General features: G+C 45.8%; 1 protein-coding gene across 11 annotated transcripts in view; it reads left to right on the forward strand.

Annotated features, from left to right (window-relative positions):
- Positions 1-18,489, forward strand: part of LOC140191795 (RNA-binding motif, single-stranded-interacting protein 2-like) — a 269,357-nt gene that overhangs the window by 205,972 nt on the left and 44,896 nt on the right. For all 11 annotated transcript variants that reach the window (XM_072249564.1, XM_072249565.1, XM_072249566.1 and 8 more), the window contains one exon: positions 9,749-9,906. In XM_072249564.1, the coding sequence (XP_072105665.1) occupies positions 9,749-9,906 (158 nt within the window). The remainder of the gene's footprint in view (positions 1-9,748; positions 9,907-18,489) is intronic.

The following is an 18,489-nucleotide window of genomic DNA, read 5'->3' on the forward strand; positions in this document are numbered from 1 at the left end:
CCGGGCATTTCAGAAGTTTCTCCAGATGTTCCTCTGTGCCTTCTCACGTCTGTCTCCATCAAATCAGAATTGTGCACAGCATCCTACTTACAAGTACGATATCATTTCACCGGAGAGCTGCGTGCGCTGCTTCACGCCGCCATCTTCTCCTCCCGCCTATAGGCACTTATTTCCCGGACAAGGATGAGGGTAAGCAGGGAGTGTAAATGTTGCTGTGCTTTTGGTCAAGTCTCAAAAAGAAGGGAGTTAAATGCCACCAGAATGAAACAGTGATTGGCTGGATCGTGCATACTCCTGCACGTGATTGCCAAACCTGTTCTGCAGCCCGCTTGCGAGGATGTGTAGGTGCTGCAGGAGAGTCTGTGTTTATGACAGTTTGCAGTGAATATTAACACCATTGTCTCAGCTTTGAAGAAGTGGTTGATGGGAGCTGCAGAAATTAACCAATAGTCCCCATGGTCTAGTATCTCATTTGAAGCCAACTAGTATGCTGGCAGTAGGTAACTTAATGATGGGTTCAATTCTGTTCTTAGTGAATAATTATCCAAAATTGTTCCTAACTTAATTGTGTGCAGTTCTGATCGCTGCATTATAGGAAGGACACAGAGGCTTTTGAGAGGGTGTAGAAAAAGTTTGTCAGAATGCTGGATGGGTTAGAGAGCACGAGCTTTAAGGAAAGGTTGGACAAACTTAAGTCATTTTTTCTGGGGAGTCAGGCTGAAGGGAGACCTAATAGAAGATAATAAAGTTATGAAAGGCACACATGGCAAAGACTGAGTCCTTTCCTCAGGTTAGAAGTATCAAGTAATAGAGGACAGACATTTAAGGTGAGGGGGGGAGTTGAAAAGAGATGTGCGGGACAATGTTTTTACACAGAGAATGGAGGGTGCCTGAAACGGGCTGATAGGGATGATGGTGGGAGCAGATATGATAGTGGTGTGTAAGAGACTGTTAGATAGATGCATTAATGTGGAGGGACATAGATCATGTGCAGGCAGAGGGGATTAGTTTAATTCAGCATCACGTTCAGCACAGATATTGTGGGCCAAAGGGCCTGTTCCTGGGCTGTACTGTTTTGTGTTAACGTGGCACTGAGGCAATGCAACCAGCTTCTCAATAAACATCTCACCAACTGGTACCAAGTTGTTCTGTGGTCCATAACAGGGATCAGAGCTACGGTTCAGTGACACAAAGTGGCAGATGGAGTTCAACCCGGAGAAGTGTGAGGTGGTACACTTTGGAAGGACAAACTACAAGGCAGAGTACAAGGTAAATGGCAGGATACTTGGTAGTGTGGAGGAGCAGAGGGATCTGGGGGTACATGTCCACAGATTCCTGAAAGTTGCCTCACAGGTGGATAGGGTAGTTAAGAAAGCTTATGGGGTGTTAGCTTTCATAAGTCGAGGGATAGAGTTTAAGAGTCGCGATGTAATGATGCAGCTCTATAAAACTCTGGTTAGGCCACACTTGGAGTACTGTGTCCAGTTCTGGTCACCTCACTATAGGAAGGATGTGGAAGCATTGGAAAGGGTACAGAGGAGATTTACCAGAATGCTGCCTGGTTTAGAGAGTATGCATTATGATCAGAGATTAAGGGAGCTACGGCTTTACTCCTTGGAGAGGAGGATGAGAGGAGACATGATAGAAGTATACAAGATATTAAGAGGAATAGATAGAGTGGATAGCCAGCGCCTCTTCCCCAGGGCACCACTGCTCAATACAAGGGGACATGGCTTTAAGGTAAGAGGTGGGAAGTTCAAGGGGGATATTAGAGGAAGGTTTTTTTACTCAGAGAGTGGTTGGTGCGTGGAATACCCTGCCTGAGTCAGTGATGGAGGCAGATACACTAGTGAATTTAAGAGACTACTAGACAGGTATATGGAGAATTTAAGGTGGGGGCTTATATGGGAGGCAGAGTTTGAGGGTCGGCACAACAATGTGGGCCGAAGGGCCTGTGCTGTGCTGTACTATTCTATGTTCTATACAACACTCTTATTAGACTACATCCATTAACTAAAAACCTAGTAATTGAAAGCCTAACTAAATGAATCCCTTCTGCCCGCAGTGTCCATATCGCGCCATTCTCTGCGCATTTATCTGCCTACCTCAGGACCTCTTGAATGTTTCTATCATATCTGCCTCCACCACAACCCCTGCCAGTGCATTTCAGGTTCCCACCATTCTGTGTAAAAAAAGACTTGCCCTACACATCTCCTTTGAACTTCCTGTCTTTCCCTCTTCACCTTAAGTGCATTCCCTCTAGTATTAGACATTTCAACCCTTGGGGAGAGAAACTGGTTGTCTACTCTATGTACGCATCTCATAATCTTCTAGATTCCTTTGAGGTCCCCCCTCAGCCTCTGCTGTTCCAGAGAAAACAACCCAAGTTTGTCCAACCTCTCCTTCTAGCCAGTGACCCCTGAATCCAGGCAAACTTGGTAAACTTCTTCTGTATCCTCTGCAAAGCCGCCAGAACTTTCCTGTAATGGGACAACCAGAATTGAATATGATTATCCAATTACATCCGAACCAGAGTTTTATAAAGCTGCGACATAACTTGTGTGGCGGAGGGCAAAGGGGTATCAAATCTGTGGAGCTACATCAGACCAGGCTGAGGTCAGAGGGAGGAAGCTTTCAGGCACAAGGGACTGCAGATGCAACAAACAACTTGCTAGGAGATCGCAGTGGGTCAAGCAGCATGAGTAGCAGGGAAAAGGAATCGTCTCGATTCGCGTGCCTGCCTCAGGACTAAAGGTGGAGAGAAAGGCCAGTTTCTGGAATCTGGAACACACTGGGTGGTGATGGCAGAGACTCTCATAACATCTGAGAATTATCCAGACAAACACTTGAATCACCAAGACAGACAAAGTCACAGAGCAAGTGGTGGTAAATGAGATCAGTATAGATGTGTACTAGGCAGTAGGCATGGGCATGGTGAGCCAAAGGGCCTGTTTCTGTGTTGTGACTCTGTGACTGTCTTGGGGAAAGCTGGAGTCCTAAATCAAAGGATGCGGACATGAAGGCAGGTAGACTTCACATTATTTTTAATTTGTGGCTGAAATCATGAGTGTCTGGTTTTCTGGATTCTTGGAACAAGTCTCAAGGTCGGCTTCTAGCTTTTCCAAGAATTGTAAATCAAGTACAGGGTTGCAGCTCTGCTGGAGCCCTTGGGAAATCTGCAGACTGCAGCCAACTCTGAAACCTCACTCCATCTGCGGCCTCGCATTGTCTGAGACTTTCAGATTTCGCTATCCCCTGTTCTATCCCCCATCCTGATGAACCAGCCAGCTCAAGGAACTAACCCTTTCATGGCCCTACTGGAGGCGGCCTGGATGTTGAAGAAAGCGAGCCAGTGCATTTGTCAGAGGCCACTCATGAGCATTAGAATCGCTATAGCTAGTGGTAATTGGTTTATTAATGTCACATGTAACGAGATATAATGAAAACCTTTTGTTTATGTGCCATTGAGGTAGTACAAAGCAAAACAGAATGTGGAATATAGTGTTACAGTTACAGAAAATCCAGTGCAGGTAGACCAATACAGTGCAAAAGCCACAGTAAGGTAGATTGAAAGGCTAGAAATTCATCTTAATCATACAAGAGGTTTATCACAGTGGGATGGAAGCTGTCCTTGAGCTTGGTGGTATGTCTTTCAGGATTCTCTATCTTCTGCCTGAAAGGAGGGTGGAGAAAAGAGAATGAATGGGATGGGATCTTTGGTTACGTTGGCTGTTTTTCCCAAGGCAGCAGGAAGTGCAGATAGAGCTAACGGAGGGGAAGCTGGTTTGCATGATGGACTGAGCAGTGTCCATGGCTCCCTATAATTTGTTGCAACCTTGACAGAGCAGTTGTCAAACCAAGCTGTGATGCACCTAGATACGATGCTTTCTGTGGTGCATCTGTAAAAATCGGTGAGGGTCATCAGGGACGTACTGAACTTTTTTAGCATTCTGAGAAAGTATTTTCTTGGTTGTACAAGAACAAGCTCTTGGTGATATTTACACCTAGGAATGTTGAACTCTCAATTATCTCCTCTTCAGCACCTTTGATACAGATAGGAGCCTATGCTCCACCCCACATCCTGAAGTTAGTGACCAGCTCTTGTGTTTTTCTGATATTGAGGGAGAGATTGTCGTCTTGACAGCATGCCCCTCTGCTCTCTATCTCTTTCCTGTACTCCGTCTTGTCATTGTTTAAGATCTGGCCTACTACCATGGTGTCCTCTGCAAACTTGTAAAGTCAGAGCAGTATCTGGCTACACAGTCATGAATGTACAGTGAGTAAAGTCGGGGGCTAAAGGATGCTGGAGGAACTCAATACTGTGTCAGGTAGCATCTGTGGTGTGAAAGGACATTTAAGATCAAGAGTAGAGGAGAATATAAAGAGGTGAGGGGAAGGGGTGGCAGATGATGGGTGGATCCGGGTGAGGGGGGAGGATAGGCAGATGGAGGAGGGGAGAGTGGAAATAGTGACAGAGGCTGGGAGGTGAGAACTGGAGGCGACAAAAGGCTACAGTTCATGGGATCTGATAGGAGAGGAAGGTGACCAAGTCCTCGGTTGGTCTCATTGATGCAAAGGAGGCCACATCAAGAGCATAGAATGCAATAGACAAGATTGGAGGAAGGGCCATTTAGATCCCTGGATGGTGGATGGGGGCTCCATCAGCCATTGTGTGGGGCCTGCCCCATTTCCTGAAAAAAGCAGGACATTCTAGATGTTCTGGGGTGAAAGGCCTCACCTCTAGAACTGGTGCAGTGGAGATAGAGGAACTGAGAGAAAGGAATGGCATTGTTACAAGAGACCAGGTGGGAGGAGGTGTCGTCTAGATAACTGGGGGTGTCACTGTGTCTGTAGTAAATGTGGATGGATATTCTATCACCTGAGATGGAGACGGAGATCCAGAAAGGGGAGAGAATGGTCGGAAATGGATAAACTTTAACATCCCATCAAATACAAGTCAAAGAGGCGTGGCGTGTTGAGGGATGGGAGGATTTAGGACAGGAGAGTTGGGATCTGATGGGACAGTTTGGGGATGGGAGAAGTTGGATTTAATGGGACAGTTTTGGGATTGGAAGGACGGGATCTGATGGGACAATTTGTGGATCAGACAGATGAGATTTGATCAGACAGTTTTGGGATCAGAGGGGTAGGATTTAGTGGGACAGCTTGAAGATTGGACGGGTGGTATTTAATGAGTTGGTTTGGGTAAGCACCAGATTATGCATTATTAGAATTGGATGTGTTACTGGGTAAAATTGACCGTACCTGGAGAATTAAGGTTTCCTTCCATCTTCAAAATTCCTCCGAAGTGAGCCCCTAAATTTCTGTAACCACAAACAAACCCTTGCAGCCAAGTCAGACCCTTCACGTCCTACAATAAAGCACATCTGGCCCTTGTTTCCTCAGGAAGACACAATCTACTCTCTTATCTCTGAAGCTTCCCAAACTGGACGCTATGTGTCTTTCCAGACAGACTCTAAATATAGGAGTGTTTTGTTCAGTATAAGGAATGTAATAAACCTAAGAGAGCATACCAAATAAGGAAACGCCCTGTAACCAGCAAGAGAGTAGAATAACCTTGCAGTATGAGCACAGTTCAACAGCTTTAGGGTTTGCAAAGTTGACTTTAACAGTCACGCATTGGTTATATAAGGGGATATGTTAAACCGGAACTGCCGTCAAATTGGTGGATGGTGCCTTTGTGTGTAACGTAACAGAGGGTGCAATAACTTGGAGGTAATCGTTAATGGGGAGCAAGGAGCAAGAATGGATCTAAGGTTGCGTCTCAGTGCCTCCTCAATGGTTGAATCTTGGCCTGTCTCTTGGGATTGAAGGTGACTGGTTTCCACTTCTGTTCTGGGGTGACTGATGAGGCCAGTGTGGAATCCAAAGACAGAGCAGGAGGTGCAGAGACACCTAAGGATGTGCCGGGGGCAGTCCACACCTTCTCCACTATGAGCAGCTATGGACTAGTGTTTCCCATCTCCTGATGGGATCAACAAGGGTGTTGCATTTCCTCAAGGAGACTTTGAGCAGATCCCTGAATCTTTCCCTCTGTCCACCCTGGGTCTCACTCCCAGGGATGAGCTCGAATGGAGGGTCTGTTTTGGGGGTTTGGGATTAGTGTGGCCCTCCCAGTTTAACTGGGTTGTAACCAGGGCCTTGAATACCAGGGATGTTGGCTTAGGAGAGGACACTGATATGGTTCACATCCTCGTGGATTTGGAGGCCTTTGCAGAGACACTGTGTGGGCTATTTCTTCAGACCATAGAACATATGTTATAGCACAGTACAGGCCCTTCAGCCCATGATCTTGTGCCGATCTTTCAACTTACTCCACAAACAATCTAACCCCTCCCTACCACAGAGCCCTCCATTTTTCTACCACCCACGTGTCTATCTAGTAGTGTCTTAAATGTCCCTACTGTGTCTGCCTCTATCACCATCCCTGGCAGGGTGTTCCATGCGCCTATTACTCTCTGTGGAAAAAAAAAACTACCTTTGACACCCCCGCTATACTTTCCTTAAATCCCATTAAAATTATGCTCCCTCGCATTAGCCATTTACGTCCTGGGAAAAAGACTCTAGCTGTGCACTTGATTTATGCCTCTTCTCATCTTGTACACCTCCATTGTTCCAAAGAGGAAACCCTATCTTGCTCAACCTATCCTCACAAGACATGCTGCATCCTGGTAAATCTCTGCACCCTCTGCCTGTGATGGACTGGGCTGTATCCATACTTTCTTTAGACTTTTCCATTCCTGGGCATTAGTGTTTCCATATCAGGCTAGTGGTGTGCAATTGGTAAACTCAGTCGTACATGGAGATACGCAAACACGAGGAAATCTGCAGATGCTGGAATTTCAAGCAACACACATAAAAATTGCTGGTGAATGCAGCAGGCCAGGCAGCAGTCTATAGGAAGAGGTACAGTCGATGTTTCGGGCCGAGGCCCTTCGTCAGGAATAACTGAAAGAAGAGCTATTAAGAGATTTGAAAGTGGGAGGGGGAGGGGGAGATCCGAAATGATAGGAGAAGACAGGAGGTGGAGGGATGGAGCCAAGAGCTGGACAGGTGATTGGCAAAGGGGATATGAGAGGATCATGGGACAGGAAGCCCAGGGAGAAGGAAAAGGGGGAGGGGGGAAGCCCAGAGGATGGGCAAGGGGTATAGTGAGAGGGACAGAGGGAGAAACAGAGAGAGAGAAAAATATATATATATAATAATAAATAACAGATGGGGTATGAAGGGGAGGTAGGGCATTAACGGAAGTTAGAGAAGTCAGTGTTCATGCCATCAGGTTGGAGGCTACCCAGATGGAATACGAGGTGTTGTTCCTCCAACCTGAGTTTGGCTTCATCCTTACAGTAGAGGAGGCTGTGGATAGACATACCAGAATGGGAATGGGATGTGGAATTAAAATGTGTGGCCACTGGGAGATCCTGCTTTCTCTGGTAGGTGTTCAGTGAAACGGTCTCCCAGCCTGCGTTGGGTCTCGCCAATATATAGAAGGCCACATCGGGAGCATTGGACACAGTATATCACCCCAGCCGACTCACAGGTGAAGTGTCGCCTCACCTGGAAGGACTGTCTGGGGCCCTGAATGGTGGTGAGGGAGGAAGTGTAAGGGCATGTGTAGCACTTGTTCCACTTACAAGGATAAGTGCCGGGAGGAAGATCGGGGGGAAGGGATGGGGGGGAACGAATGGACAAGGGAATCGCGTAGGGCGCAATCCCTGTGGAAAGCGGGGGGGGGGGGAGGGAAAGATGTGCTTAGTGGTGGGATCCCGTTGGAGGTGGCGGAAGTTACGGAGAATTATATGTTGGACCTGGAGGCTGGTGGGGTGGTAGGTGAGGACAAAGGGAGCCCTATTCCTAGTGGGGTGGCAGGAGGATGGAGTGAGAGCAGATGTGCGTGAAATGGGGGAGATGCGTTTGAGAGCAGAGTTGATGGTGGAGGAAGGGAAGCCCCTTTCTTTAAAAAAGGAGGACATCTCCTTCGTCCTGGAATGAAAAGCCTCATCTTGAGAGCAGATGCAGCGGAGACGGAGGAATTGCGAGAAGGGGATGGCATTTTTGCAAGAGACAGGATGAGAAGAGGAATATTCCAGGTAGCTGTGAGAGACCGTAGGCTTATAGTAGACATCAGTAGATAAGCTGTCTCCAGAGATAGAGACAGAAAGATCCAGAAAGGGGAGGGAGGTGTTGGAAATGGACCAGGTAAACTTGAGGGCAGGGTGAAAGTTGGAGGCAAAGTTAATAAAGTCAACGAGCTCAGCACGCGTGCAGGAAGCAGCGCCAATGCAGTCGTCAATGTAGCAAAGGAAAAGTGGGGGACAGATACCAGTAGGCTTGGAACACAGATTGTTCCACAAAGTCAACAAAAAGGCAGGCATAGCTAGGACCCATACGGGTGCCCATGGCTACACCTTTAGTTTGGAGGAAGTGGGAGGAGCCAAAGGAGAAATTATTAAGAGTAAGGACTAATTCCACTAGACGGAGCAGAGTGGTGGTAGAGGGGAACTGATTAGGTCTGGAATCCAAAAAGAAGCGGAGAGCTTTGAGACCTTCCTGGTGGGGGATGGAAGTATATAGGGACTGAACATCCATGAACACTGAGATATTCAGATTGTGTCCAAGACCACACGAGCAAAGGTCGAGTCAACAATACATGTTTCAAAACTCGCACCATTTGTTGTATAATTTGAATGCTCTTCAAAGACAGAGTCTGAGAGACCTCTGGCTGATTTCGCCCAACTAATTTCCAAACATTAAATTAAATGTGGTTTCAAACACCTTTATGGAGGGCTCTGTTTGATTCCAGGTCAAGGAGGAAGAGTGGGACCTGTTTTAAGTGTGTCTGGCATTGTAAAGTGTGACATCAATGTGAAGTTATGCCTCTCCTCTTGGTTAGTAAATGCAGTGGCCAATGATGGACCTGGCCATAGGGAATAGGCCGATTTCTGTTACTGACACTGTTCTAAACTCAGGAGGTCAGTCTGGGAAAGGTACACACAATGTTTACCCAGGATCAAGCTGGAACAAGACCTGTGGATACCCGTTGTCTGGAGAGTCATTGAGCATGGGGGAGGTTGGCATGGCAGAGAGGGATTACCAGTGAAAGTGAGGCACTTCCTCTCTCAAAGGGGACCGTCCACAACCACTGGTGGATGGAGCTGCAGCCTCCGGTTGTAAGTGTTCAGACCACTCACATCTTATTAGATGGAAGGGTGGGTTCGAGTGATCAACCTTGCTCGTGTTCCTTACGTTCTGAACTTCAGGGTATTTGAAAACAGAGGTTCACTTGATCCTCCTCCCAGCTTTGAGCTGCAGGACTCAACAAGCTTGCCGGGTTAGGATTTTATTTCTCTTGAGCTTATTCCGAAGTTTGGGACCAACTCTTGAGTCACAAAGGTTGAACAGAAAATATGGACCCATCAATGCATTTGAAAAATGATAAAGCAAGGTTATTTGTGGTGGTGATGTGGTACCTCAAGAAGACAGGGTTGGTGTGGTGAGAGACACAGGCCTCACCAGCCATCAAGACTGTTGGATGGCAATTAGCCAATCGGTTGAGGTATTTGATTCCGGTTATAGACCATGTGTGTAGGAGAGGAAGGGGGGGTGGGGTGATTGGTAGTTAGCTGGTTGGGGAGGGTGTTAAGACTGAGGGGCCATGTGAGATGGCTGACATTTTGTGGCAAGCACAGAACAGTGTTGCAAATAGACTTTTGTGTTTATACTGCAGCAACAAGAGCAGGACCCGACAAACCTGTACATCTCCAACCTGCCGCCATCCATGGATGAGCAGGAGCTGCAGAATATGCTCAAGCCCTTTGGACAAGTCATTTCCACCAGGATACTGCGGGATGCCAATGGTGCCAGCCGAGGGGTTGGTTTCGCAAGGTGAGAATGCTTTGGGTCGTGTTAACGCACAGTGAGAAGCTAAGCATGGTCCCTGGTGGGCCCTGTAGATCGCTGGCTAAGATTCTGCTGCTCATCCCCCAAACTTGTTCGCAGTTCATCAAAGTTTCCATTTTCAGTTCCCCATTCCAACCCCCACAGCATCTCTGCAAGCTCCTCCAGGTTTCCAAACATCTGCAGAGATTAAATCCGGTGATGCTCCCTACTGCTGGAAATCTCTCCACCACCACAGGACATGCCTTGAGCTTCCAAAGCCCGAGGCTCTGGAATCCCCTCACTACCTCCTCCCCCGCCACCCCAGTTTACGTGCTTTACGACACTCCATCAAACTGTGCTTTTGATCATGTATTCCATCAGACTTCCAAGCGCAGTGATAAACCTCACCATACATGACAATAAACTTAACTTGTATCTCCCTCTGTAGCTCAGTCCGGTCTTCACATGGAGTCATAGAGTTGACAGCACGGTAAAAAGCCCTCCAGCCCAACTCATCCATGCTGACCAAGTGTTTACCTGAGCTGGCCCCATTTCCCCATATTTGGCCCATATCCCTCTCAATCTTTTCTATCCGTCTACCTGTCTAATTAATATATTAATAAACAATACCTGGTATTTCAACGCAGTGATAATCCTGCCTACTTCTTAGTGCACGTTTCTCTGTAATTGGTACTTGGTACCCGACCTTCATGAGTTTGGCCATACTCTGCACAGAGTCTTCACGGGGTCGTGGCTGAGTTGTGACAGATACCCTGCAGTCAACCACCACATCTACCAGTTTCTTTTGGAGCAGTGACCATCTCAGCCAATTTGTGCTTCCCTCCAATGACTCCCACGTTCTTCAAGGGCTGCACGGCAGCCAGTATAAAGTGGTGTGCCAGGAGGATCATCATCATCAGGTGCCATGCCCAGTTTGAGTTTTGACTGCCATGGCCCACACATTCCTGTTTCGGGTCAAATGGATCAATTCATTGGTATTCATTTCCAGTTCTCTGGCTGCTGTCTGCATCATCATTTGTCTTTGTCTTCCTCTTGCTTTCTTCCCTTCAATCTTTCCCATAATTACTGTGCATTCTAACTCCTCTTTCCTAATCACATGTCCAATGAAGTTACGTTGCCGTTTCATGATCTCATACATTATTTCTCATTTTGTGTTTGCTCTGTTCATGATATCCTCATTAGATATTCATCTTGTCCATGATATTCTTTGCATCCTCCTCAAAAATCACATCTCTGCTGCTTCAATTTGTTTCCTCATGTTACTAGATATTGTCCAACATTCTGAGCCATATAACATAACTGGATAAACGTAACATTTCAGTACCCTGAGGCGGGTTGTCATGCCTAGTTTAGTATTGGTCAGTATACTCTTCATTCTCGTAAAGGTGTCTTTTACCATCCCTATTCTTCTTTTGATGTCCCTGTCGCACCTGCCATCTGATGTCACCCAGCTTCCTAAGTAGCAAAAGTTCTGTACTTGTTTTATGTCTTCCCTGTTTATTCTCAGCCTGCAGATAGGATTCTCCTTCTTTTTGGATATCACCATAATTCTGTCTTTTTGCAATTGGTAGATAGACCCATTTTTGCACTTTCTTCAACAACTATATCAATTAAGTTTTGTAGTTCTTCCTCCATGCTTGCAATTAACACAGTGTCATTTGCATATCTGAAATTATTGATGTTTTCACCACCAACTTTGATTCCCAAGATGTCTCTTATTTTTTATAATATTGTTTCACTGTACACATTAAATAAATCCGGGGAGAGAACACACCCTTGTCTAACGCCTCTCTTGATTTTCGTAAACTGACTCACTTCTCCATTTATTCTTACAGTGGCAGTTTGTTCCCAGTACAGATTTTTGATTAGGCGGAGGTCTTTCGAATCTAGATCTAGTGCTTTCTGTAATATTTCAAATAACTTATTGTGCTTCACTTTATCAAATGCTTTTGTGTAGTCGATAAAACAAACAAACTAATCTTTTTGCACTTGAATAGCTCGTTCTGATAGTATCCTTAACATCAATATTGCGTTTCTTGTACTTTTGTCATTCACAAAACCACATTGTACTTTACCTATTTCGGCTTGTATCTTACTTTTAGCAACACACATAAAAGTTTCAGGCCGAGACCCTTCGTCAGGACTAACTGAAGGAAGGGTGAGTAAGGGATTTGAAAGTTGGAGTCCTCCAACTTTCAAATCCCTTACTCACTCTTCCTTCAGTTAGTCCTGACGAAGGGTCTCAGCCTGAAACGTCAACTGCACCTCTTCCTAGAGATGCTGCCTGGCCTGCTGCGTTCACCAGCAACTTTTATGTATGTTGCTTTACGTTTTTAAAATCTTACTTTTAGCTCTTGTTATCAAAATTCTTAGAATTATCTTGGTGATATGACTTATTAAATTTATGGTCCTGTGTAATTTACATTCTGTTGCTCCAGGTTTCTTAGGAGGAGGGATAAATACTGATTTTTTTCATCTCTTCTGGTATTATGCCAGGAGGATAGCATGGTATAATAGTGCCAACGATCGGGGTTCAACTCCCGCCACTGTCTGTAAGAAGCTTGTACGTTCTCCCCTTCACCGCGTGAGTCTCCTCCAGGTGCTCCGATTTCTCCCACATTCAAATAAAAAAGACGTACATGTTGGTTAACTGTGGGCGTGCTGTATTAGCGTGGGAAGCATGATGAGTCTTGCGGGCACATCCTTGGACTGTATTGGCCATTGACACAGACAACAATGTTTCGATGTACAAGTGACAAATAAATCTGGAATCTTTAAGATCTGGTAAGTGATGGGTGGATCCAGGTGAGGAAGGGCAATCGGCAGGCAGAAGAAGGAAGAAGTGGAGATAGTGACAGGAGCTGAAAGGTGGCAAAGGACTACAGATGGTGGGATCTGATAGAAAGGTGGACAGTGATCAGTGATAAGGCTTTTCAGCTGTGACAGATGGCACAGGCCAGTCTGCTTCAAGCTGTACAATGCAGTGCAGGTAGACAAATAAAGTGCAAGGGCAACGACAAGGTAGATTGCGAGATCAAGATTGAGAGATTAAGGGTTCATCTTTATCATATGAGAGGGCCCATCAAGAGTCTGATAACAGTGAGATAGAAGCTTGAGCTTGCTGGTACATAGTCTCAAGCTTTTGTTTCTTCTGCCCAATAGGAGTAGGGTGAAGGGAGAATGACCAGGGTGGAAGGGGTCCTTGTTTATGCAGTGGGAACTGTAGACCGAGTCATTGGAGAAGAGACTGGTTTGTGTAATGGACTGGGATGTGTCCACAACTCTCTGCAATTTCCTGTGATCTCGGGCTGAACAGTTGCCGAACCAAGCTGTAGTGCATCGGGATAGGATGCTGTCTGTGGTGCATCTGTAAAAATTGGTGAAGGTCAACAGGGACGTGTCAAATTTCCTTAGGAAGTAGAAGCATTGGTGAACTTTCTTGGCCATAATGTCCACATGGCTGGACCAGGACAAACTATTGGTGATATTTACATCCAGGAACTTGAAGTTCTCAACCATATCCACGTCTGCACCATTGATACAGTAAGGGGTGTATACTCTACCCTACTACCTGAAGTCAGTGAAGTCCAGCTTCATCTGTGGAATAGCATCCCACTAGGGTTGTTTTCTCTGGAGCATCAGAGGCTGAGGGAAACCTGATACAGGTTTATAAAATTATGAGAGGCAGAGATAGGGTATACAGTCAGAATCTTTTTCCCTAGATTCTAAATGTCAAATACTAGAGGGCTTGCACTTAAGGGTAGAGGGGTAAGTTTAAAGAGATGTGTGGGGCATGGAGAGTGGTGGGTGTCTGGAACGGGCTGCCAGTGGAGGTATATAGTGGTGTTTACAAGGCTTTTAGGAGGGCACATGAATATGCAGAGGAATTGGGTGGGGGGGGAATAAGGCTCATGCACAGGCAGAACGATTTAGTTTAATTAGGCATTGTGCTCGGCACAGACATTGTGGGCTGAAGGGCCTGTTCCTGCTCCATGTTCTATTATACAGGAATTAGTAGTCAGTGGCTGGGGAACTGCAGGTGGGCAAGGGCAGAGGGTGAAGCATCCACAGTTGTGTGCACAGAAGGACACACATGGGCACTGAGGCACCACATTGCTTCATAGCAGTGAGCCCATTCTCTGCTTTGGCTTTTGTACTTTGCTTGGGCTCCTGTAGAAGACGGTGCCTTGAAAGGTGACAGGACAGAGCGGGGATGAAACTATCTCCTTCAGTCTGTCATAACTCCCTTCAGGGAGAGGAAGTGAGAATTGTCAACACTGTTATGTTGGGGGCTGAGAGTCGTGCTTCTTGTGCATGCTGGGATATCATGGAGTGTCCCTCACTGACAGTAGCTGGGATTACATGTCCACACATCTACATTTTATCAATGTTTTCTATTATTCACCACCCCTTTTTTGGTTGCTCACAATTGCTGGGCCTTGTAAGATCATAAAATACGGGAGCAGAAGTAGGCCATTCAACAAGTCTGCTCCACCATTCAATTATGGATGGTTTTTTTTTCTCAACCTCATTCTCCTGCCTCCTTCCTCAAATTCCTGAACCCATAGCCATTTGAGAACCTATCAATTTCTGCCTTACTAGGCCTCCACTGCCTTCTATGGTAACGAAATCCACAGGTGCACCACCCTTGGGCTGAAATCATTCCTCCTTCTAAAGGTTCATCCCTCTATTCTGAGGCTGTGCCCTATGGTTTTAGACTCTCCTGTAACTTTCCATGTCCCCTCTATCCAAAATTCAGCAAGTACAGGCTCAGTTACACCAAACACTCCTCATACATTAAACTTTTCACTCATGGACATTACCAAGTCTGCCCTCAAGTCCCCCAACTTGACTCAGCCGTGAAGATCCTGCCCCTGTCCCACTTGTTACCTGGTAGCGCTCACAGAATTACCTCGCACTCCCTCCCCCTGCCATTCAGAGATCTGTCATGTCACAGTTCAACAGACACCTAAAATTGCGATGTCCCCAACATCTCTCCTTCTCCCTGCCCCTGCTTCCCCCTCCCAATGCAAATGGGGTAATACACAATAGCGTTAGCAACTGGTAATGGTGGCTTCACCAGCTGCATGTTACATCATGTTTATTTCATGGAAACAGGCCATTCAGCCCAGGTGGTCCATTCTTGGCTTTCAGCTGTCTCTCCACCCACTGTGTCACTATAATTTACACATCTTTTCCCTCACACTTACCTTGACCCCAAGTTCCATATTCTTTTGTACCTCTGGCTTGGTTTATTGGTGCCCAACTTGAATTCATGACCCTAAATTCTGGTCTCAAAAGAAACCTCTCACTTCAATGAACCCTATCAAACCTTTGCATAATCACACCAGCCTTGATCTGGTCACTGGTCAGATTTAAAGAGTTAGGGGTGGGACATCTTGATGGGTAAGTTGTCTGGGAAATAAATGGAGGATGAGGATTGATGGGGGTGCTCTGAGAGCTGGCATAAGCCATTTATTGTCCAAAGAATAGCTGCAGTCCTTCTGGTGAAGGGGCTATTGGGGAGGGAGTTCTGGCATTTTGATCCAGTGTTTTTCTTTATTTATTGGAAAGCAGTGTGGAATAGCACAGCAACCCACTAATTTAACCCAAGCCTAATCACAGGACAATTTACAATAGCCAATTAACCTGCCAATTGGCACATCTTTGGACTGTGGGAGGAAACAGAAGCACTCGGAGGAAACCCACGCAGTCACAGGAAGAACGTACAAGCTCCTTACAGGCAGCATCTGGAATTGAACCTGAGCCGCTTGTACTGTAAAGCATTGTGCTAACCACTACGCTACCATGCCGTACCATGGTGATGAAGTATTAGTAATATATCAGTATACAGTCTGAAATATTAGTATGGCGTGCAAGTTGTCATCTACCCTTACCCTCCTTGCTGGTAGATGGTAAGTTTGGGTTTGAGAAGTGCCGTCAGAGTAGCCTGGGTGAGTAACCGCAGTACATTTTGCAGACAGTGCACCCTGTGCACTAGTGATGGAGGGAGTGAGTGCTTAGTGTGGCGGGCTGCTGTGACCTGAATGCTATTGTGCTTTTCCATAATATATACTGCTGTCACAGTGTTTCAAATTAACAGCCTGCTTTATCCTGGCCACCAAAATTCATCATAGAACCATAGAACATTACAGCATAGAAACAGGCCTTTTGGCCCTTCTTGGCTGTGCCAAACCATTTTTCTGCCTAGTTCCACTGATCTGCACCTAGACCATATCCCTCCGTACACCTCTTATCCACATACCTGTCCAAGTTTTTCTTAAATGTTAAAAGTGAGCCCGCATTTACCACTTCATCTGGCTGCTCATTCCACACTCCCACCACTCTCTGTGTGAAGAAGCCCCCCACCTAATGTTCCCTTTAAACTCTTCCCCCTTCACCCTTAACCCATGTCCTATGGTTTTTTTTTCCCCTAGCCTCAGTGGAAAAAGCCTGCTTGCATTCACTCTATCTATACCCATCATAGTTTTATATACCTCTATCAAATCTCCCCTCATTCTTCTATGCTCCAGGGAATAAAGTCCTAACCTGTTCAATCTTTCTCTGTAACTTAGTTTCTCCAGTCCCGGCAACATCCTTGTAAACCTTCTCTGCGCTCTTTCAACCTTATTAATATCCTTCCTGTAATTTGGTGACCAAAACTGCACACAATACTCCAAATTCGGCCTCACCAATGCCTTATACAACCTCACCATGACATTCCAACTCTTATACTCAATACTTTGATTAATAAAGGCCAATGTACCAAAAGCTCTCTTTACGACCCTATCTACCTGTGACGCCAGTTTTAGGGAATTTTGTATCTGTACTCCCAGATCCCTCTGTTCTACTGCACTCCTCAGTGCCTTACCATTAACCCTGTATGTTCTACCTTGGTTTGTCCTTCCAAAGTGTCTCACACTTGTCTGTATTAAACTCCATCTGCCATTTTTCAGCCCATTTTTCCAGCTGGTCCAAATCCCTCTGCAAGCTTTGAAAACCTTCCTCACTGTCCACTACACCTCCAATCTTTGTATCATCAGCAAATTTGCTGATCCAATTTACCACATTATCATCCAGATCATTGATCTAGATGACAAATAACAATGGACCCAGCACTGATCCCTGTGGCACACCACTAGTCACAAGCCTCCACTCAGAGAAGCAGTCCTCCACTACCACTCTCTGGCTTCTTCCATTGAGTCAATGTCTAATCCAATTTACTACCTCTCTATGTATACCTAGCGACTGAATCTTCCTAACTAACCTCCCATGCGGGACCTTGTCAAAGGCCTTACTAAAGTCCATGTAGACAACATCCACTGCCTTCCCTTCATCCACTTTCCTGGTAGCCTCCTCAAAAGACTCTAATAGATTGGTTAAATATGACCTACCATGCACAAAGCCAGGTTGACTCTTCCTAATAAGTCCCTGTCTATCCAAATGCTTGTAGATCCTATCTCTCAGAACTCCTTCCAATAATTTACCTACTACCAACGTCAAATTTACCAGCCTATAATTTCCCGGATTACTTTTAGAGCCTTTTTTAAATAACAGAACAAAATGAGCTATCCTCCAATCCTCCGGCACCTCACCCATAGATACCGACATTTTAAATATATCTGCCAGGGCCCCTGCAATTCCAACACTAGTCTCCTTCAAGGTCTGAGGGAATACCCTGTCAGGTCCTGGGGATTTATCTACTCTGACTTGCCTCAAGATAGTAAGCACCTCCTCCTCCTCAATCTGTATAGGTTCCATGACCTCACTACTTGTTTGCCTTATTTGCATTGACTCCATGCCAGTTTCTTTAGTAAGTACACAAAGAAACTTTCCTATCTTGTTGACACAAGAGATTCAGAGGATGCTGGAAATCTAGAGCTACACACGCGTGCCGGAGGAACTCAATAGGACAGGCAGCATCTGTGGAAATGAATAAGCAGCTAATGTTTCGGGCTGAGACCCTTCGTCAGGACTAGAAAGGAAGGGGGAAGATGCCAGAATCAAGAAGGTGGTGTGGGGTGGGGAAGAAGGTCACCTGTTCTGAGGGTGAATGAGTCACACAGGGACTGGAACTGTAGAAATAAAACCAAAGGTGACCAGCAGACATTATTTTGGAGACACTGTCATGAAATTCAGCACCACAGTGACATGCTTTAAATACAAAGGTTACAATAAGCGATTAACTACTATTTCAGTGGCTCTGATTATCCACTTTAACATTCTGTGTCCAGACATGTGACTTTGCAGAATTACATATTTACAATGGGAACACATCTCAACTGGTTACAGTATTGAGCTTACTGGATAAACAGCCATAATATTAATTTACAAAACAGACTTGTCCTGAACTGTGTGTTAAGTGGCAGGGATGTCTTTAATCATGTGCTAATTCTGGAGATGGCTACTTAATGCCTTTCCTGACTTAGTCATGAGGGTTTCAATGAGGACCAATTAACAGGTGGGTAGGAAAGGTAAAGAGCTGGAGAGGAAGGAATATGATAGGAGAGGAGAGTGGAACATAGGAGAAAGGGAAGGAGGAGGTGCACCAAGTGGAGGTGATAGGCA

This window comes from Mobula birostris, chromosome X (genome assembly GCF_030028105.1).
Source record: "Mobula birostris isolate sMobBir1 chromosome X, sMobBir1.hap1, whole genome shotgun sequence".
Classification (NCBI taxonomy): Eukaryota; Metazoa; Chordata; class Chondrichthyes; order Myliobatiformes; family Myliobatidae; genus Mobula; species Mobula birostris.